This window comes from Bombina bombina, chromosome 4 (genome assembly GCF_027579735.1).
Source record: "Bombina bombina isolate aBomBom1 chromosome 4, aBomBom1.pri, whole genome shotgun sequence".
In the NCBI taxonomy this organism is placed as follows: domain Eukaryota; kingdom Metazoa; phylum Chordata; class Amphibia; order Anura; family Bombinatoridae; genus Bombina; species Bombina bombina.
The window spans coordinates 786,560,096-786,574,510 of NC_069502.1; the positions used below are offsets into that span (position 1 = coordinate 786,560,096).

General features: G+C 40.3%; 1 protein-coding gene across 1 annotated transcript in view; it reads left to right on the forward strand.

Moving 5' to 3' along the window:
- FNDC1 (fibronectin type III domain containing 1) overlaps positions 1-14,415 on the forward strand; it is a 425,464-nt gene that overhangs the window by 116,208 nt on the left and 294,841 nt on the right. The window contains 1 exon segment of the mRNA XM_053711170.1: positions 2,751-2,945. Coding sequence (XP_053567145.1) covers positions 2,751-2,945 — 195 coding nt within the window.

Below are 14,415 nucleotides of genomic sequence, written 5' to 3' on the forward strand. Positions count from 1 at the left end.
GTCCTAATCCTAAGAATTCTAAGGAGAGATCATTGCATTCTTTGGATGTAGTTAGAGCTTTGAAATATTATGTTGAAGCTACTAAGAATTTCCGAATGACTTCTAGTCTATTTGTTATCTTTTCCGGTTCTAGGAAAGGTCAGAAGGCCTCTGCCATTTCTTTGGCATCTTGGTTGAAATCTTTAATTCATCATGCTTATGTCGAGTCGGGTCAAACTCCGCCTCTAAGGATTACAGCTCATTCTACTAGGTCAGTTTCTACTTCCTGGGCGTTTAGGAATGAAGCTTCGGTTGATCAGATTTGCAAAGCAGCAACTTGGTCTTCTTTGCATACTTCTACTAATTTCTACCATTTTGATGTGTTTTCTTCTTCTGAAGCAGTTTTTGGTAGAAAAGTTCTTCAGGCAGCTGTTTCAGTTTGATTCTTCTGCTTATAATTTCATTTTTTTTCATTATGAGATTTAAACTTTATTTTGGGTGTGGATTATTTTCAGTGGAATTGGCTGTCTTTATTTTATCCCTCCCTCTCTAGTGACTCTTGCGTGGAAGATCCACATCTTGGGTATTCATTATCCCATACGTCACTAGCTCATGGACTCTTGCTAATTACATGAAAGAAAACATAATTTATGTAAGAACTTACCTGATAAATTCATTTCTTTCATATTAGCAAGAGTCCATGAGACCCACCCTTTTTTGTGGTGGTTATGATTTTTTTGTATAAAGCACAATTATTCCAATTCCTTATTTTTTATGCTTTCGCACTTTGTTCTTATTTTGAGGTTTGGGAAACTTTGCCCCTCCTGGTAGGAATGTATATCCCATACGTCACTAGCTCATGGACTCTTGCTAATATGAAAGAAATGAATTTATCAGGTAAGTTCTTACATAAATTATGTTTTTTGCAGATGATACAAAGTTGTGTAAGGTCATTAGGTCAGAGCAGGAAAAACTTGCTTTACAAGGGGATCTGCAAAAATTAGAAAATTGAGCAGGTAAATGGAAAATGAGATTTAATACGGGAAAATGCAAGGTTTTAATGGGACTAGACTTAGCCGAACAGAGGAGGAAAAGGGTTTGGGAGTAGTAATAGATAACAAGCTAAAGATGGGTGCACAATACAGGGCAGTGGCTGGGGGGGACAGGTGGGCAGTAGGCAAATTTGGGGGGACAGTCGCTAGAGTCAGATGGGCAGTAGGCAGGGTTGGGGGGACAGTAGCTAGTCAGGTGGGCAGTAAGCAGGGTTGGTGGGACAGTAGCTAGAGTTAGGTGGAACATAGGCAGGGTTGGTGGGACAGTAGCTAGAGTCATGTGGGCAGTAGGCAGGGTTGGGGGGACAGTAGCTAGTCAGGTGGGCAGTAGGCAGTGTTGGGGGTGCAGTAGCTAGAGTCAGGTGGGCAGTAGGCAGGGTTGGATGGACAGTAGCTAGAGTCAGGTGGGCAGTAGGCAGGGTTGGGGGATAGTAGCTAGATTCAGGTGGGCAGTAGGCAGGGTTGGGGGGGCAGTAGCTAGAGTCAGGTGGGCTGTAGGCAGGGTTGGGGAGACAGTAGCTAGAGACAAGTGGGCAGTAAGCAGGGTTGGAGGACAGTAGCTAGAGTCAGATGGGCAGTAGACAGGGTTGGGTGGACAGTAGCTAGACTCAGGTGGGCAGTAGGCAGGGTTGGGGGGACAGTAGCTAGAGTCAGGTGAGTGGTAGACAGGGTTGGTGGGGCAGTAGCTAGAGTCAGGTGGGCAGTAAGCAGTGTTGGGGGGACAGTAGCTAGTCAGGTGGGCAGTAGGCAGGGTTGTGGGGACAGTAGCTAGAGTCAGGTGGGCAGTAGGCAGGGTTGGTGGGACAGTAGGTAGAGTCAGGTGGGCAGTAGGCAGGGTTGGTGGGACAGTAGCTAGAGTCAAGTGGGCAGTAGGCAGGGTTGGGGGGGACAGTAGCTAGAGTCAGGTGGGCAGTAGGCAGGGCTGAGGGGACAGTAGCTAGAGTCAGGTGGGCAGTAGGCAGGGTTGGGGGGACAGTAGCTAGAGTCAGTTGGGCAGTAGGCAGGGTTGGGGGGACAGTAGCTACAGTCAGTTGGGCAGTAGGAAGGATTGTGGGGACAGTAGCTAGTGTCAGGTGGGCAGTAGGCAGGGTTGGGGGGATGATAGCTAGAGTCAGGTGGGCAGTAGGCAGGGTTGGGGGGACAGTAGCTAGAGTCAGGTGGGCAGTAGGCAGGGTTGGGGGGACAGTAGCTAGAGTCAGTTGGGCAGTAGGCAGGGTTGTGGGGACAGTAGCTGAAGTCAGCTGAGCAATAGACAGGGTTGGGTGGACAGTTGCTGAAGTCAGGTGGGCAATAGGCAGGGTTCGGGGGCAGTAGCTGAAGTCAGGTGGGCAATAGGCAGGGTTGAGGTGGTTCCTGGTTCACTTTGGAAACCAGATCATTTTTTATGAAAGGGAAAGCTGTTTGAAGGACAGTGGACGAGAGCTACCAAACCCTTTCAATCTCTAAATATGCAGGATGTTTTAGAGGTCTTTATGTTCTATCTGTGTATGCTCAGGCTATCACAAGAACATGGACAGAATCCCTAACAACTGTTGAGAAAGCAATATATTTTTGTACAATGTTTACTTTAATTGCATCCTTTCTGGTCACTGTTTTGATTTTATGATTTTTGGAGAGGATTTGTATTTTCCTGGCACATTCTGTTTTAACAAATACACACATATTAGCCAGAGTCTTTTGATCCAAGATTCACTTATTTTTGTATTTGTGTTTTTTAAGAAAAGAAGTTCCCAAGCAGAATATTCAGAGGAAGAGCTCGGCCTTCTGGTGAAAGATCTACTTCTCCGCTGACAGCAGGACTGAGAAATGGACGCAGATTTCGAGGCTATCAGTCCAGCCCTATAGAGAGTACAAGAAGAGTAAACTATGCTCCACTAAAACCCATCATTCAAAATAAAGAAAATAAGCAACGAGGTATACTGCATTGTATTACCTACTTATAGATCATATATTAATAGAATTAATATGTCATTGTATATCCCTATCATTGTACCCAGCTCTACGGAATTTGGCTGCGCTATACAAATAAATCATAATAATAATAATGCATGAATATATTCAATTATAGATTTGTTTTTATTTTATTAAAATGTTGGAGTAGAAGCGATGAAACCTTTACAGTTACATATTATCTTCCAATACTTGGAGGCTATCCTGGTTTTGCTTAAGGGTACTTAAAGGACCAGTAAATACATTTACATAATCAACAAATGCATGATAAAAAGACAATGCAATAGAAGTTAGTCTGATCTTCAAATGAGTAGAAGTTTTTTTTGTGACAAATTTTATAGTTATGTCTATTTCCACTCCTCCTGTACCATGTGACAGCCATCAGCCAATCACAAAGGCATATACATATTCTTGCACATGCTCAGTAGGAGCTGTAAAAGTGTAAAAAGAAAAATGCTGTGCACATTTTGTTAATGGGAGTAAATTGAAAAGTTATTTAAAATTGCATGTTCTATCTGAATAATGAAAGTTTAATTTTGACTTTAGTGTCCCTTTATAAAAATTTTTTTTTCTTTCATGATTAAGATAGATCATACAATTTTAAACAACTTTGCAATTCACATCTATTATCTAATATGCTCTGTTCTCTTGGTATACTTTGTTGAAGTAGCAGCAAGGCACTACTAGGAGCTAGCTGAAAGCCAATGACAAGTGGCATATATATATATATATATATATTTGTGCAGCCACCAATCAGCAGCTACCTAGGTATACTTTTCAACAAAGGATACAACAAGAGCACAACAAAATAGATAATGCAAATACATTTAAATACATTGCATGCTCTATCTGAATCATAAAAGAAAAAATTTTTTGAAGCTGGGGGAGCACTAGCCCCACCCCTCAGATGGCTCCGCCCATTTTAATGTGTGTGTGTGTATGTATATATATATATATATATATATATATATATATATATACATGCATACATACACTCTGCCAGTTACCTTAACACATACTTATGTACAAGGTGAGGGCAGTGTGTTATGTATATTACTGTGTGTTGTTAAAGTTTGTGTGTGAGGTATGTACATAACTAACCTGTGTATATTGAAAGACAAGCTTCTCTGCTCTCCTCTGCACCTCTGTCCTCCTCACGGCTCAGTCTCACGTCGCTATCTGAAGACAGTCTGACTCTGAACCAGAGGCGTAACTAGAAACCTCACTAGAAACCTCAGTGCCCCGGTGCAAGAATCTATGAAGGCCCCCCCCCCCCACCCCAATAAAAAGCATGATTTTGATGCACAGGCACAGTATCCTACACAAACACAACACTCACACACACACACACACACACACATGCACACAACACACACACCCACATATGCACACAACACACACACCCACATATGCACAAAAAACACACACCCACATATGCACACAACACACACACCCACATATGCACACAACACACACACCCACATATGCACACAACACACACACCCACATATGCACACAACACTCACACACACACACACATATGCACACAACACACACACCCACATATGCACACACCCACATATGCACACAAAACACACACCCACAACGCACACACCCACATATGCACATGACACACACACCCACATATGCACACAACACACACACCCACAACGCACACACCCACATATGCACACAACACACACACCCACATATGCACACAACACACACACCCACATATGCACAAAACACACACACCCACATATGCACACGACACACACACCCACATATGCACACAACACACACACCCACATATGCACACAACACACACACCCACAACGCACACACCCACATATGCACACGACACACACACCCACATATGCACACAACACACACACCCACATATGCACACAACACACACCCACATATGCACACAACACTCACACACACACATGCACACAACACACACACACACATATGCACACAACACACACACACACATATGCACACAACACACACACCCACATATGCACACAACACACACCCACAACACACACACACACATATGCACACAACACACACACCCACATATGCACACAACACACACACCCACAACGCACACACCCACATATGCACACGACACACACACCCACATATGCACACAACACACACACCCACATATGCACACAACACACACACCCACATATGCACACAACACACACCCACAACGCACACACCCACATATGCACACAACACACACACCCACATATGCACACAACACACACACCCACATATGCACACAACACACACGCCCACATATGCACACAACACACACACCCACAATGCACACACCCACATATGCATACAGCACACACACCCACAACGCACACACCCACATATGCACACAACACACACACCCACAACGCACACACCCACATATGCACACAACACACACACCCACAACGCACACACCCACATATGCACACAACACACACACCCACAACGCACACACCCACATATGCACACAACACACACACTCATATGCATGCATACCACATATATAAATATGTATATATATGTATATAAATATATCACTCTTTAGTTTACTGTGGGACTTTTCATAGACCATGTATAACAAAATACTGTTACAGACTGATTGCACTGCAAATTAGGATAAAGGTAATTTGAAATATTGAAGGAAACCCCACCAGCACAAGAAAACATGCTGCATTAGTAACTTGTGTTTTTATAAACAGCAGTACTTGAATAATTTGTTATTCCATGGATTTGATTCCAGAATACTGTAGTTAAGTCATCATTCTATTAAAACAACATACTCCCCAACATTTCAAACTTCCAAAGAGGGACACCCTTTTAGAAAGTGTGTGTGTATGTATGTATGTATGTATGTATGTATGTATATATATATATATATATATATATATATATATATATATATATATATTTTTTTTTTTTTTTATGTAATTAGCAAGAGTCCATGAGCTAGTGACGTATGGGATATACATTCCTACCAGGAGGGGCAAAGTTTCCCAAACCTCAAAATGCCTATAAATACACCCCTCACCACACCCACAAATCAGTTTTACAAACTTTGCCTCCTATGGAGGTGGTGAAGTAAGTTTGTGCTAGATTCTACGTTGATATGCGCTCCGCAACAGGTTGGAGCCCGGTTTTCCTCTCAGCGTGCAGTGAATGTCGGAGGGATGTGAGGAGAGTATTGCCTATTTGAATGCAATGATCTCCTTCTACGGGGTCTATTTCATAGGTTCTCTGTTATCGGTCGTAGAGATTCATCTCTTACCTCCCTTTTCAGAACGACGATATACTCTTATATATACCATTACCTCTACTGATTCTCGTTTCAGTACTGGTTTGGCTTTCTACAACATGTAGACGAGTGTCCTGGGGTAAGTAAGTCTTATTTTCTGTGACACTCTAAGCTATGGTTGGGCGCTTTTTTTTATAAAGTTCTAAATATATGTATTCAAACATTTATTTGCCTTGACTCAGGATGTTCAACATTCCTTATTTTCAGACAGTCAGTTTCATATTTGGGATGATGCATTTGAATCAATCATTTTTTCTTACCTTAAAAAATTTGACTTTTTCCCTGTGGGCTGTTAGGCTCGCGGGGGAAGAAAATGCTTCATTTTATTGCGTCATTCTTGGCGCAGACTTTTTTGGCGCAAAAAATCGTTTCTGTTTCCGGCGTCATACGTGTCGCCGGAAGTTGCGTCATTTTTTGACGTTCTTTTGCGCCAAAAATGTCGGCGTTTCGGATGTGGCGTCATTTTTGGCGCCAAAAGCATTTAGACGCCAAATAATGTGGGTGTCTTATTTGGTGCTAAAAAAATATGGGCGTCGCTTTTGTCTCCACATTATTTAAGTCTCATTTTTCATTGCTTCTGGTTGCTAGAAGCTTGTTCTTTGGCATTTTTTCCCATTCCTGAAACTGTCATTTAAGGAATTTGATCAATTTTGCTTTATATGTTGTTTTTTCTCATACATATTGCAAGATGTCTCATGTTGCATCTGAGCCAGAAGATACTTCAGGAAAATCGCTGCCTGGTGCTGGAACTACCAAAGCTAAGTGTATCTGCTGTAAACTTTTGGTAGCTGTTCCTCCAGCTGTTGTTTGTATTAAATGTCATGACAAACTTGTTAATGCAGAAAATATTTCCTTTAGTAAAGTACCATTACCTGTTGCAGTTCCATCAACATCTAATTTTCAGAGTGTTCCTGATAACATAAGAGATTTTGTTTCTGAATCTATTAAGAAGGCTATGTCTGTTATTCCTCCTTCTAGTAAACATAAAAAGTCTTTTAAAACTTCTCTTTATCCAGATGAATTTTTAAATGAACATCATCATTCTGATTCTAATGATTCTTCTGGTTCAGAGGATTCTGTTTCCGAGGTTGATGCTGATAAATCTTCATATTTATTTAAAATGGAATTTATTCGTTCTTTACTTAAAGAAGTCCTAATTGCATTAGAAATTGAGGATTCTGGTCCTCTTGATACTAAATCTAAACGTTTAGACAAGGTCTTTAAATCTCTTGTAGTTATGCCAGAAGTTTTTCCTGTTCCTGGTGCTATTTCTGAAGTAATTTCCAGGGAATGGAATAAATTGGGTAATTCATTTACTCCTTTTAAACGTTTTAAGCAATTATATCCTGTGCCGTCTGACAGATTAGAGTTTTGGGACAAAATCCCTAAAGTTGATGGGGCTATCTCTACCCTTGCTAAACGTACTACTATTCCTACGGCAGATGGTACTTCCTTTAAGGATCCTTTAGATAGGAAAATTGAATCCTTTCTAAGAAAAGCTTATTTGTGTTCAGGTAATCTTCTTAGACCTGCTATATCTTTGGCGGATGTTGCTGCAGCTTCAACTTTTTGGTTGGAAACTTTAGCGCAACAAGTAACAGATCATGATTCTCATAACATTATTATTCTTCTTCAACATGCTAATAATTTTATCTGTGATGCCATTTTTGATATTATCAGAGTTGATGTCAGGTTTATGTCTCTAGCTATTTTAGCTAGAAGAGCTTTATGGCTTAAAACTTGGAATGCTGATATGTCTTCTAAATCGACTCTACTTTCCCTTTCTTTCCAGGGTAATAAATTATTTGGTTCTCAGTTGGATTCTATTATCTCAACTGTTACTTGTGGGAAAGGAACTTTTTTACCAAAGGATAAAAAATCTAAGGGTAAAAACAGGGCTAATAATCGTTTTCGTTCCTTTCGTTTCAACAAAGAACAAAAGCCTGATCCTTCATCCTCAGGAGCAGTTTCAGTTTGGAAACCATCTCCAGTCTGGAATAAATCCAAGCCTTCTAGAAAAGCAAAGCCAGCTTCTAAGTCCACATGAAGGTGCGGCCCTCATTCCAGCTCAGCTGGTAGGGGGCAGATTACGTTTTTTCAAAGAAATTTGGATCAATTCTGTTCACAATCTTTGGATTCAGAACATTATTTCAGAAGGGTACAGAATTGGTTTCAAGATAAGACCTCCTGCAAAGAGATTCTTTCTTTCCCATGTCCCAGTAAACCCAGCGAAAGCTCAAGCATTTCTGAAATGTGTTTCAGATCTAGAGTTGGCTGGAGTAATTATGCCAGTTCCAGTTCTGGAACAGGGGCTGGGGTTTTATTCGAATCTCTTCATTGTACCAAAGAAGGAGAATTCCTTCAGACCAGTTCTGGATCTAAAAATATTGATTCGCAAGGTCCTTTTTTCCATCAGGCTCTCAAATCCTTAAATTTAAAGGTATGGAGATTGAACGCTTGATTCTTGGTTAAAGAGGTTTCTCTGACTCTGTGATTAATACTATGTTACAGGCTCGTAAATCTGTATCTAGAGAGATATATTATAGAGTCTGGAAGACTTATATTTCTTGGTGTCTTTCTCATCATTTTTCCTGGCATTCTTTTAGAATTCCGAGAATTTTACAGTTTCTTCAGGATGGTTTAGATAAAGGTTTGTCCGCAAGTTCCTTGAAAGGTCAAATCTCTGCTCTTTCTGTTCTTTTTCACAGAAAGATTGCTAATCTTCCTGATATTCATTGTTTTGTACAAGCCTTGGTTCGTATAAAACCTGTCATTAAGTCAATTTCTCCTCCTTGGAGTTTGAATTTGGTTCTGGGGGCTCTTCAAGCTCCTCCGTTTGAACCTATGCATTCATTGGACATTAAATTACTTTCTTGGAAACGTTTTGTTCCTTTTGGCCATCTCTTCTGCCAGAAGAGTCTCTGAATTGTCTGCTCTTTCTTGTGAGTCTCCTTTTCTGATTTTTCATCAGGATAAGGCAGTGTTGCTTACTTCTTTTGAATTTTTACCTAAGGTTGTGAATTCTAACAACATTAGTAGAGAAATTGTAGTTCCTTCATTATGCCCTAATCCTAAGAATTCTAAGGAGAAATCATTGCATTCTTTGGATGTTGTTAGAGCTTTGAAATATTATGTTGAAGCTACTAAGAATTTCCGAAAGACTTCAAATCTATTTGTCATCTTTTCCGGTTCTAGAAAAGGCCAGAAAGCTTCTGCCATTTCTTTGGCATCTTGGTTGAAATCTTTAATTCATCATGCCTATATTGAGTCGGGTAAAACTCCGCCTCAGAGGATTACAGCTCATTCGACTAGGTCAGTTTCTACTTCCTGGGCGTTTAGGAATGAAGTTTCGGTTGATCAGATTTGCAAAGCAGCAACTTGGTCTTCTTTGCATACTTTTACTAAATTCTACCATTTTGATGTGTTTTCTTCTTCTGAAGCAGTTTTTGGTAGAAAAGTACTTCAGGCAGCTGTTTCAGTTTGAATCTTCTGCTTATGTTTTCATTTAAACTTTATTTTGGGTGTGGATTATTTTCAGCAGGAATTGGCTGTCTTTATTTTATCCCTCCCTCTCTAGTGACTCTTGCGTGGAAAGATCCACATCTTGGGTAGTCATTATCCCATACGTCACTAGCTCATGGACTCTTGCTAATTACATGAAAGAAAAAATGAATTTATCAGGTAAGTTCTTACATAAATTATGTTATATATATATATATATATATAATCTATATTTATTTCATGTAATTAGCAAGAGTCCATGAGCTAGTGACGTATGGGATATACATTCCTACCAGGAGGGGCAAAGTTTCCCAAACCTCAAAATGCCTATAAATACACCCCTCACCACACTCACAAATCAGTTTTACAAACTTTGCCTCCCATGGAGGTGGTGAAGTAAGTTTGTGCTAGATTCTACGTTGATATGCGCTTCGCAGCAGGCTGGAGCCCGGTTTTCCTCTCAGAGTGCAGTGAATGTCAGAGGGATGTGAAGAGAGTATTGCCTATTTGAATTCAATGATCTCCTTCTACGGGATCTATTTCATAGGTTCTCTGTTATCGGTCGTAGAGATTCATCTCTTACCTCCCTTTTCAGATCGACGATATAATCTTATATATACCATTACCTCTACTGATTCTCGTTTCAGTACTGGTTTGGCTTTCTACTACATGTAGATGAGTGTCCTGGGGTAAGTAAGTCTTATTTTCTGTGACACTCTAAGCTATGGTTGGGCACTTTTATATAAAGTTCTAAATATATGTGTTTAAACATTTATTTGCCTTGATTCAGGATGTTCAATATTCCTTATTTCAGACAGTCAGTTTCATTATTTGGGATAATGCATTTGAATAATAAATTTTTCTTACCTTAAAATGTGACTTTTTTCCTGTGGGCTGTTAGGCTCGTGGGGGCTGAAAATGCTTCATTTTATTTCGTCATTCTTGGCGCGGACTTTTTTGGCGCAAAAAAATTTCTTGGTCATTTCTGGCGTCATACTTGTCACCGGAAGTTGCTTGTATGTGCGTCAGTTTTTTGCACCAACGATGTCAGCGTCGCCGGATGTGGCGTCATTTTTGGCGCCAAAGCATTTAGGCGCCAAATAATGTGGGCGTCCTTTTTGGCGCTAAAAAATATGGGCGTCATTTTTGTCTCCACATTATTTAAGTCTCATTGTTTATTTGCTTCTGGTTGCTAGAAGCTTGTTCATTGGCATTTTTTCCCATTCCTGAAACTGTCATTTAAGGAATTTGATAAATTTTGCTTTATATGTTGTTTTTTCTATTACATATTGCAAGATGTCTCAGATTGACCTTGGATCAGAAGCTACTTCTGGAAATTCGCTGCCTGATGCTGGATCTACCAAAGTTAAGTGCATTTGTTGTAAACTTGTGGTAACTGTTCCTCCGGCTGTTGTTTGTGATGAATGTCATGATAAACTTGCTAACGCAGTTAATATTTCCTTTAGTAATGTTCCATTACCTGTTGCTGTTCCATCAACATCTAATACTCAGGGTGTTCCTGTTAACATAAGAGATTTTGTTTCTAAATCTATTAGGAAGGCTATGTCTGTTATTCCTCCTTCCAGGAAACGTAAAAAGTCTTTTAAAACTTCTCATTTATTAGATGAATTTTTAAATGAACATCATCATTCTGATTCTGTTTCTGATGATGATTTCTCTGGTTCAGAGGATTCTGTTTCAGAAATTGAAACTGATAAATCTTCATATTTATTTCAAATGGAATTTATTCGTTCTTTACTTAAAGAAGTCTTAATTGCATTAGAAATAGAGGAATCTGGTCCTCTTGATACTAAACGTTTAAATATGGTTTTTAAACCTCCTGTAGTTATTCCGGAAGTTTTTCCCGTCCCTGATGCTATTTCTGAAGTAATTTCCAGGGAATGGAATAATCTGGGTAATTCTTTTACTCCTTCTAAAAGGTTTAAGAAATTGTATCCTGTGCCATCTGACAGATTAGAGTTTTGGGACAAAATCCCTAAAGTTGATGGGGCTATCTCTACTCTTGCTAAACGTACTACTATTCCTACGGCAGATAGTACTTCTTTTAAGGATCCTTTAGATAGGAAAATTGAATCCTTTCTAAGGAAAGCTTATTTATGTTCAAGTAATCTTCTTAGGCCTGCTATATCTTTGGCAGATGTTGCTGCAGCTTCAACTTTCTGGTTGGAGGCTGTAGCACAACAAGTAACAGATCATAATTCTCATAGCATTGTTAATCTTCTTCAACATGCTAATAACTTTATTTGTGATGCCATCTTTGATATCATTAGGGTTGATATCATGTATATGTCTTTAGCTATTTTAGCTAGAAGAGCTTTATGGCTTAAAACTTGGAATGCTGATATGTCTTCTAAGTCTACTTTGTTTTCCCTTTCTTTCCAAGGTAATAAATTGTTTGGTTCACAGTTGGATTCTATTATTTCAACTGTTACTGGGGGGAAAGGAACTTTTTTACCACAGGATAAAAAATCTAAAGGTAAATATAGGGCTGCTAATCGTTTTCGTTCCTTTCGTCAGAATAAGGAACAAAAGCCTGATCCTTCCTCTACAGGAACGGTTTCTGTTTGGAAACCATCTCCAGTCTGGAATAAATCCAAGCCTTTTAGAAAGCCAAAGCCAGCTCCCAAGTCCACATGAAGGTGCGGCCCTCATTCCAGCTCAGCTGGTAGGGGGCAGATTACGTTTTTTCAAAGAAATTTGGATCAATTCGATTCACAATCTTTGGATTCAGAACATTGTTTTTCAAGGGTACAGAATAGGTTTCAAGATAAGGCCTCCTGCAAGAAGATTTTTTCTTTCTCGCGTTCCAATAAATCCAGTGAAGGCTCAAGCGTTTCTGAAATGTGTTTCAGATCTAGAGTTGGCTGGAGTAATTGTGCCAGTTCCAGTTCTGGAACAGGGTCTGGGGTTTTACTCAAATCTATTCATTGTACCAAAGAAGGAGAATTCCTTCAGACCAGTTCTGGATTTAAAAATATTGAATCGTTATGTAAGAATACCAACATTCAAAATGGTAACTATAAGTACTATTCTGCCTTTTGTTCAGCAAGGTCATTATATGTCCACAATAGATTTACAGGATGCATATCTGCACATTCCGATTCATCCAGATCATTTTCAGTTTCGGAGATTCTCTTTTCTAGACAAGCATTACCAGTTTGTGGCTCTGCCGTTTGGCCTAGCAACAGCTCCAAGGATTTTTACAAAGGTTCTCAGTGCCCTGCTATCTGTAATCAGAGAACAGGGTATTGTGGTATTTCCTTATTTGGACGATATCTTGGTACTTGCTCAGTCTTCACATTTAGCAGAATCTCATACGAATCGACTTGTATCGTTTCTTCAAGAACATGGTTGGAGGATCAATTTACCAAAGAGTTCATTGATTCCTCAGACAAGGGTAACCTTTTTAGGTTTCCAGATAGATTCAGTGTCCATGACTCTGTCTGACAGACAAGAGACGTCTGAAATTGGTTTCAGCTTGTCGAAACCTTCAGTCTCAATCATTCCCTTCCATAGCCTTATGCATGGAAATTCTAGGTCTTATGACTGCTGCATCAGACGCGATCCCCTCTGCTCGTTTTCACATGCGACCTCTTCAGCTTTGTATGCTGAACCAGTGGTGCAGGGATTATACAAAGATATCACAATTAATATCTTTAAAACCGATTGTACGACACTCTCTGACGTGGTGGACAGACCACCATCGTTTAGTTCAGGGGGCTTCTTTTGTTCTTCCAACCTGGACTGTGATCTCAACAGATGCAAGTCTGATAGGTTGGGGAGCTGTATGGGGGTCTCTGACAGCGCAGGGGGTTTGGGAATCTCAGGAGGCGAGATTACCAATCAACATTTTGGAACTCCGTGCGATTTTCAGAGCTCTTCAGTCGTGGCCGCTTCTAAAGAGAGAGTTGTTCATTTGTTTTCAAACGGACAATGTCACAACCGTGGCATATGTCAATCATCAAGGAGGGACTCACAGTCTGGCTATGAAAGAAGTATCTTGAATACTTGCATGGGCGGAATCCAGCTCCTGTCTAATTTCTGTGGTTCACATCCCAGGTATAGACAATTGGGAAGCGGATTATCTCAGTCGCCAGACTTTACATCCGGGCGAATGGTCTCTTCACCCAGAGGTGTTTCTTCAGATTGTTCAAATCTGGGGACTTCTAGAAATAGATCTGATGGCTTCTAATCTAAACAAGAAGCTTCCCAGGTATCTGTCCAGATCCAGGGATCCTCAGGCGGAAGCAGTGGATGCATTGTCACTTCCTTGGAAGTATCATCCTGCCTATATCTTTCCGCCTCTAGTTCTTCTTTCAAGAGTGATTTCCAAGATTCTAAAGGAGCGTTCGTTTGTTCTGCTGGTGGCTCCATCATGGCCTCACAGGTTTTGGTATGCGGATCTTGTTCGGATGGCTACTTGCCAACCGTGGACTCTTCCGTTAAGACCAGACCTTCTATCGCAAGGTCCTTTTTTCCATCAGGATCTCAAATCATTAAATTTGAAGGTATGGAGATTGAACGCTTGATTCTCAGTCATAGAGGTTTCTCTGACTCCGTAATTAA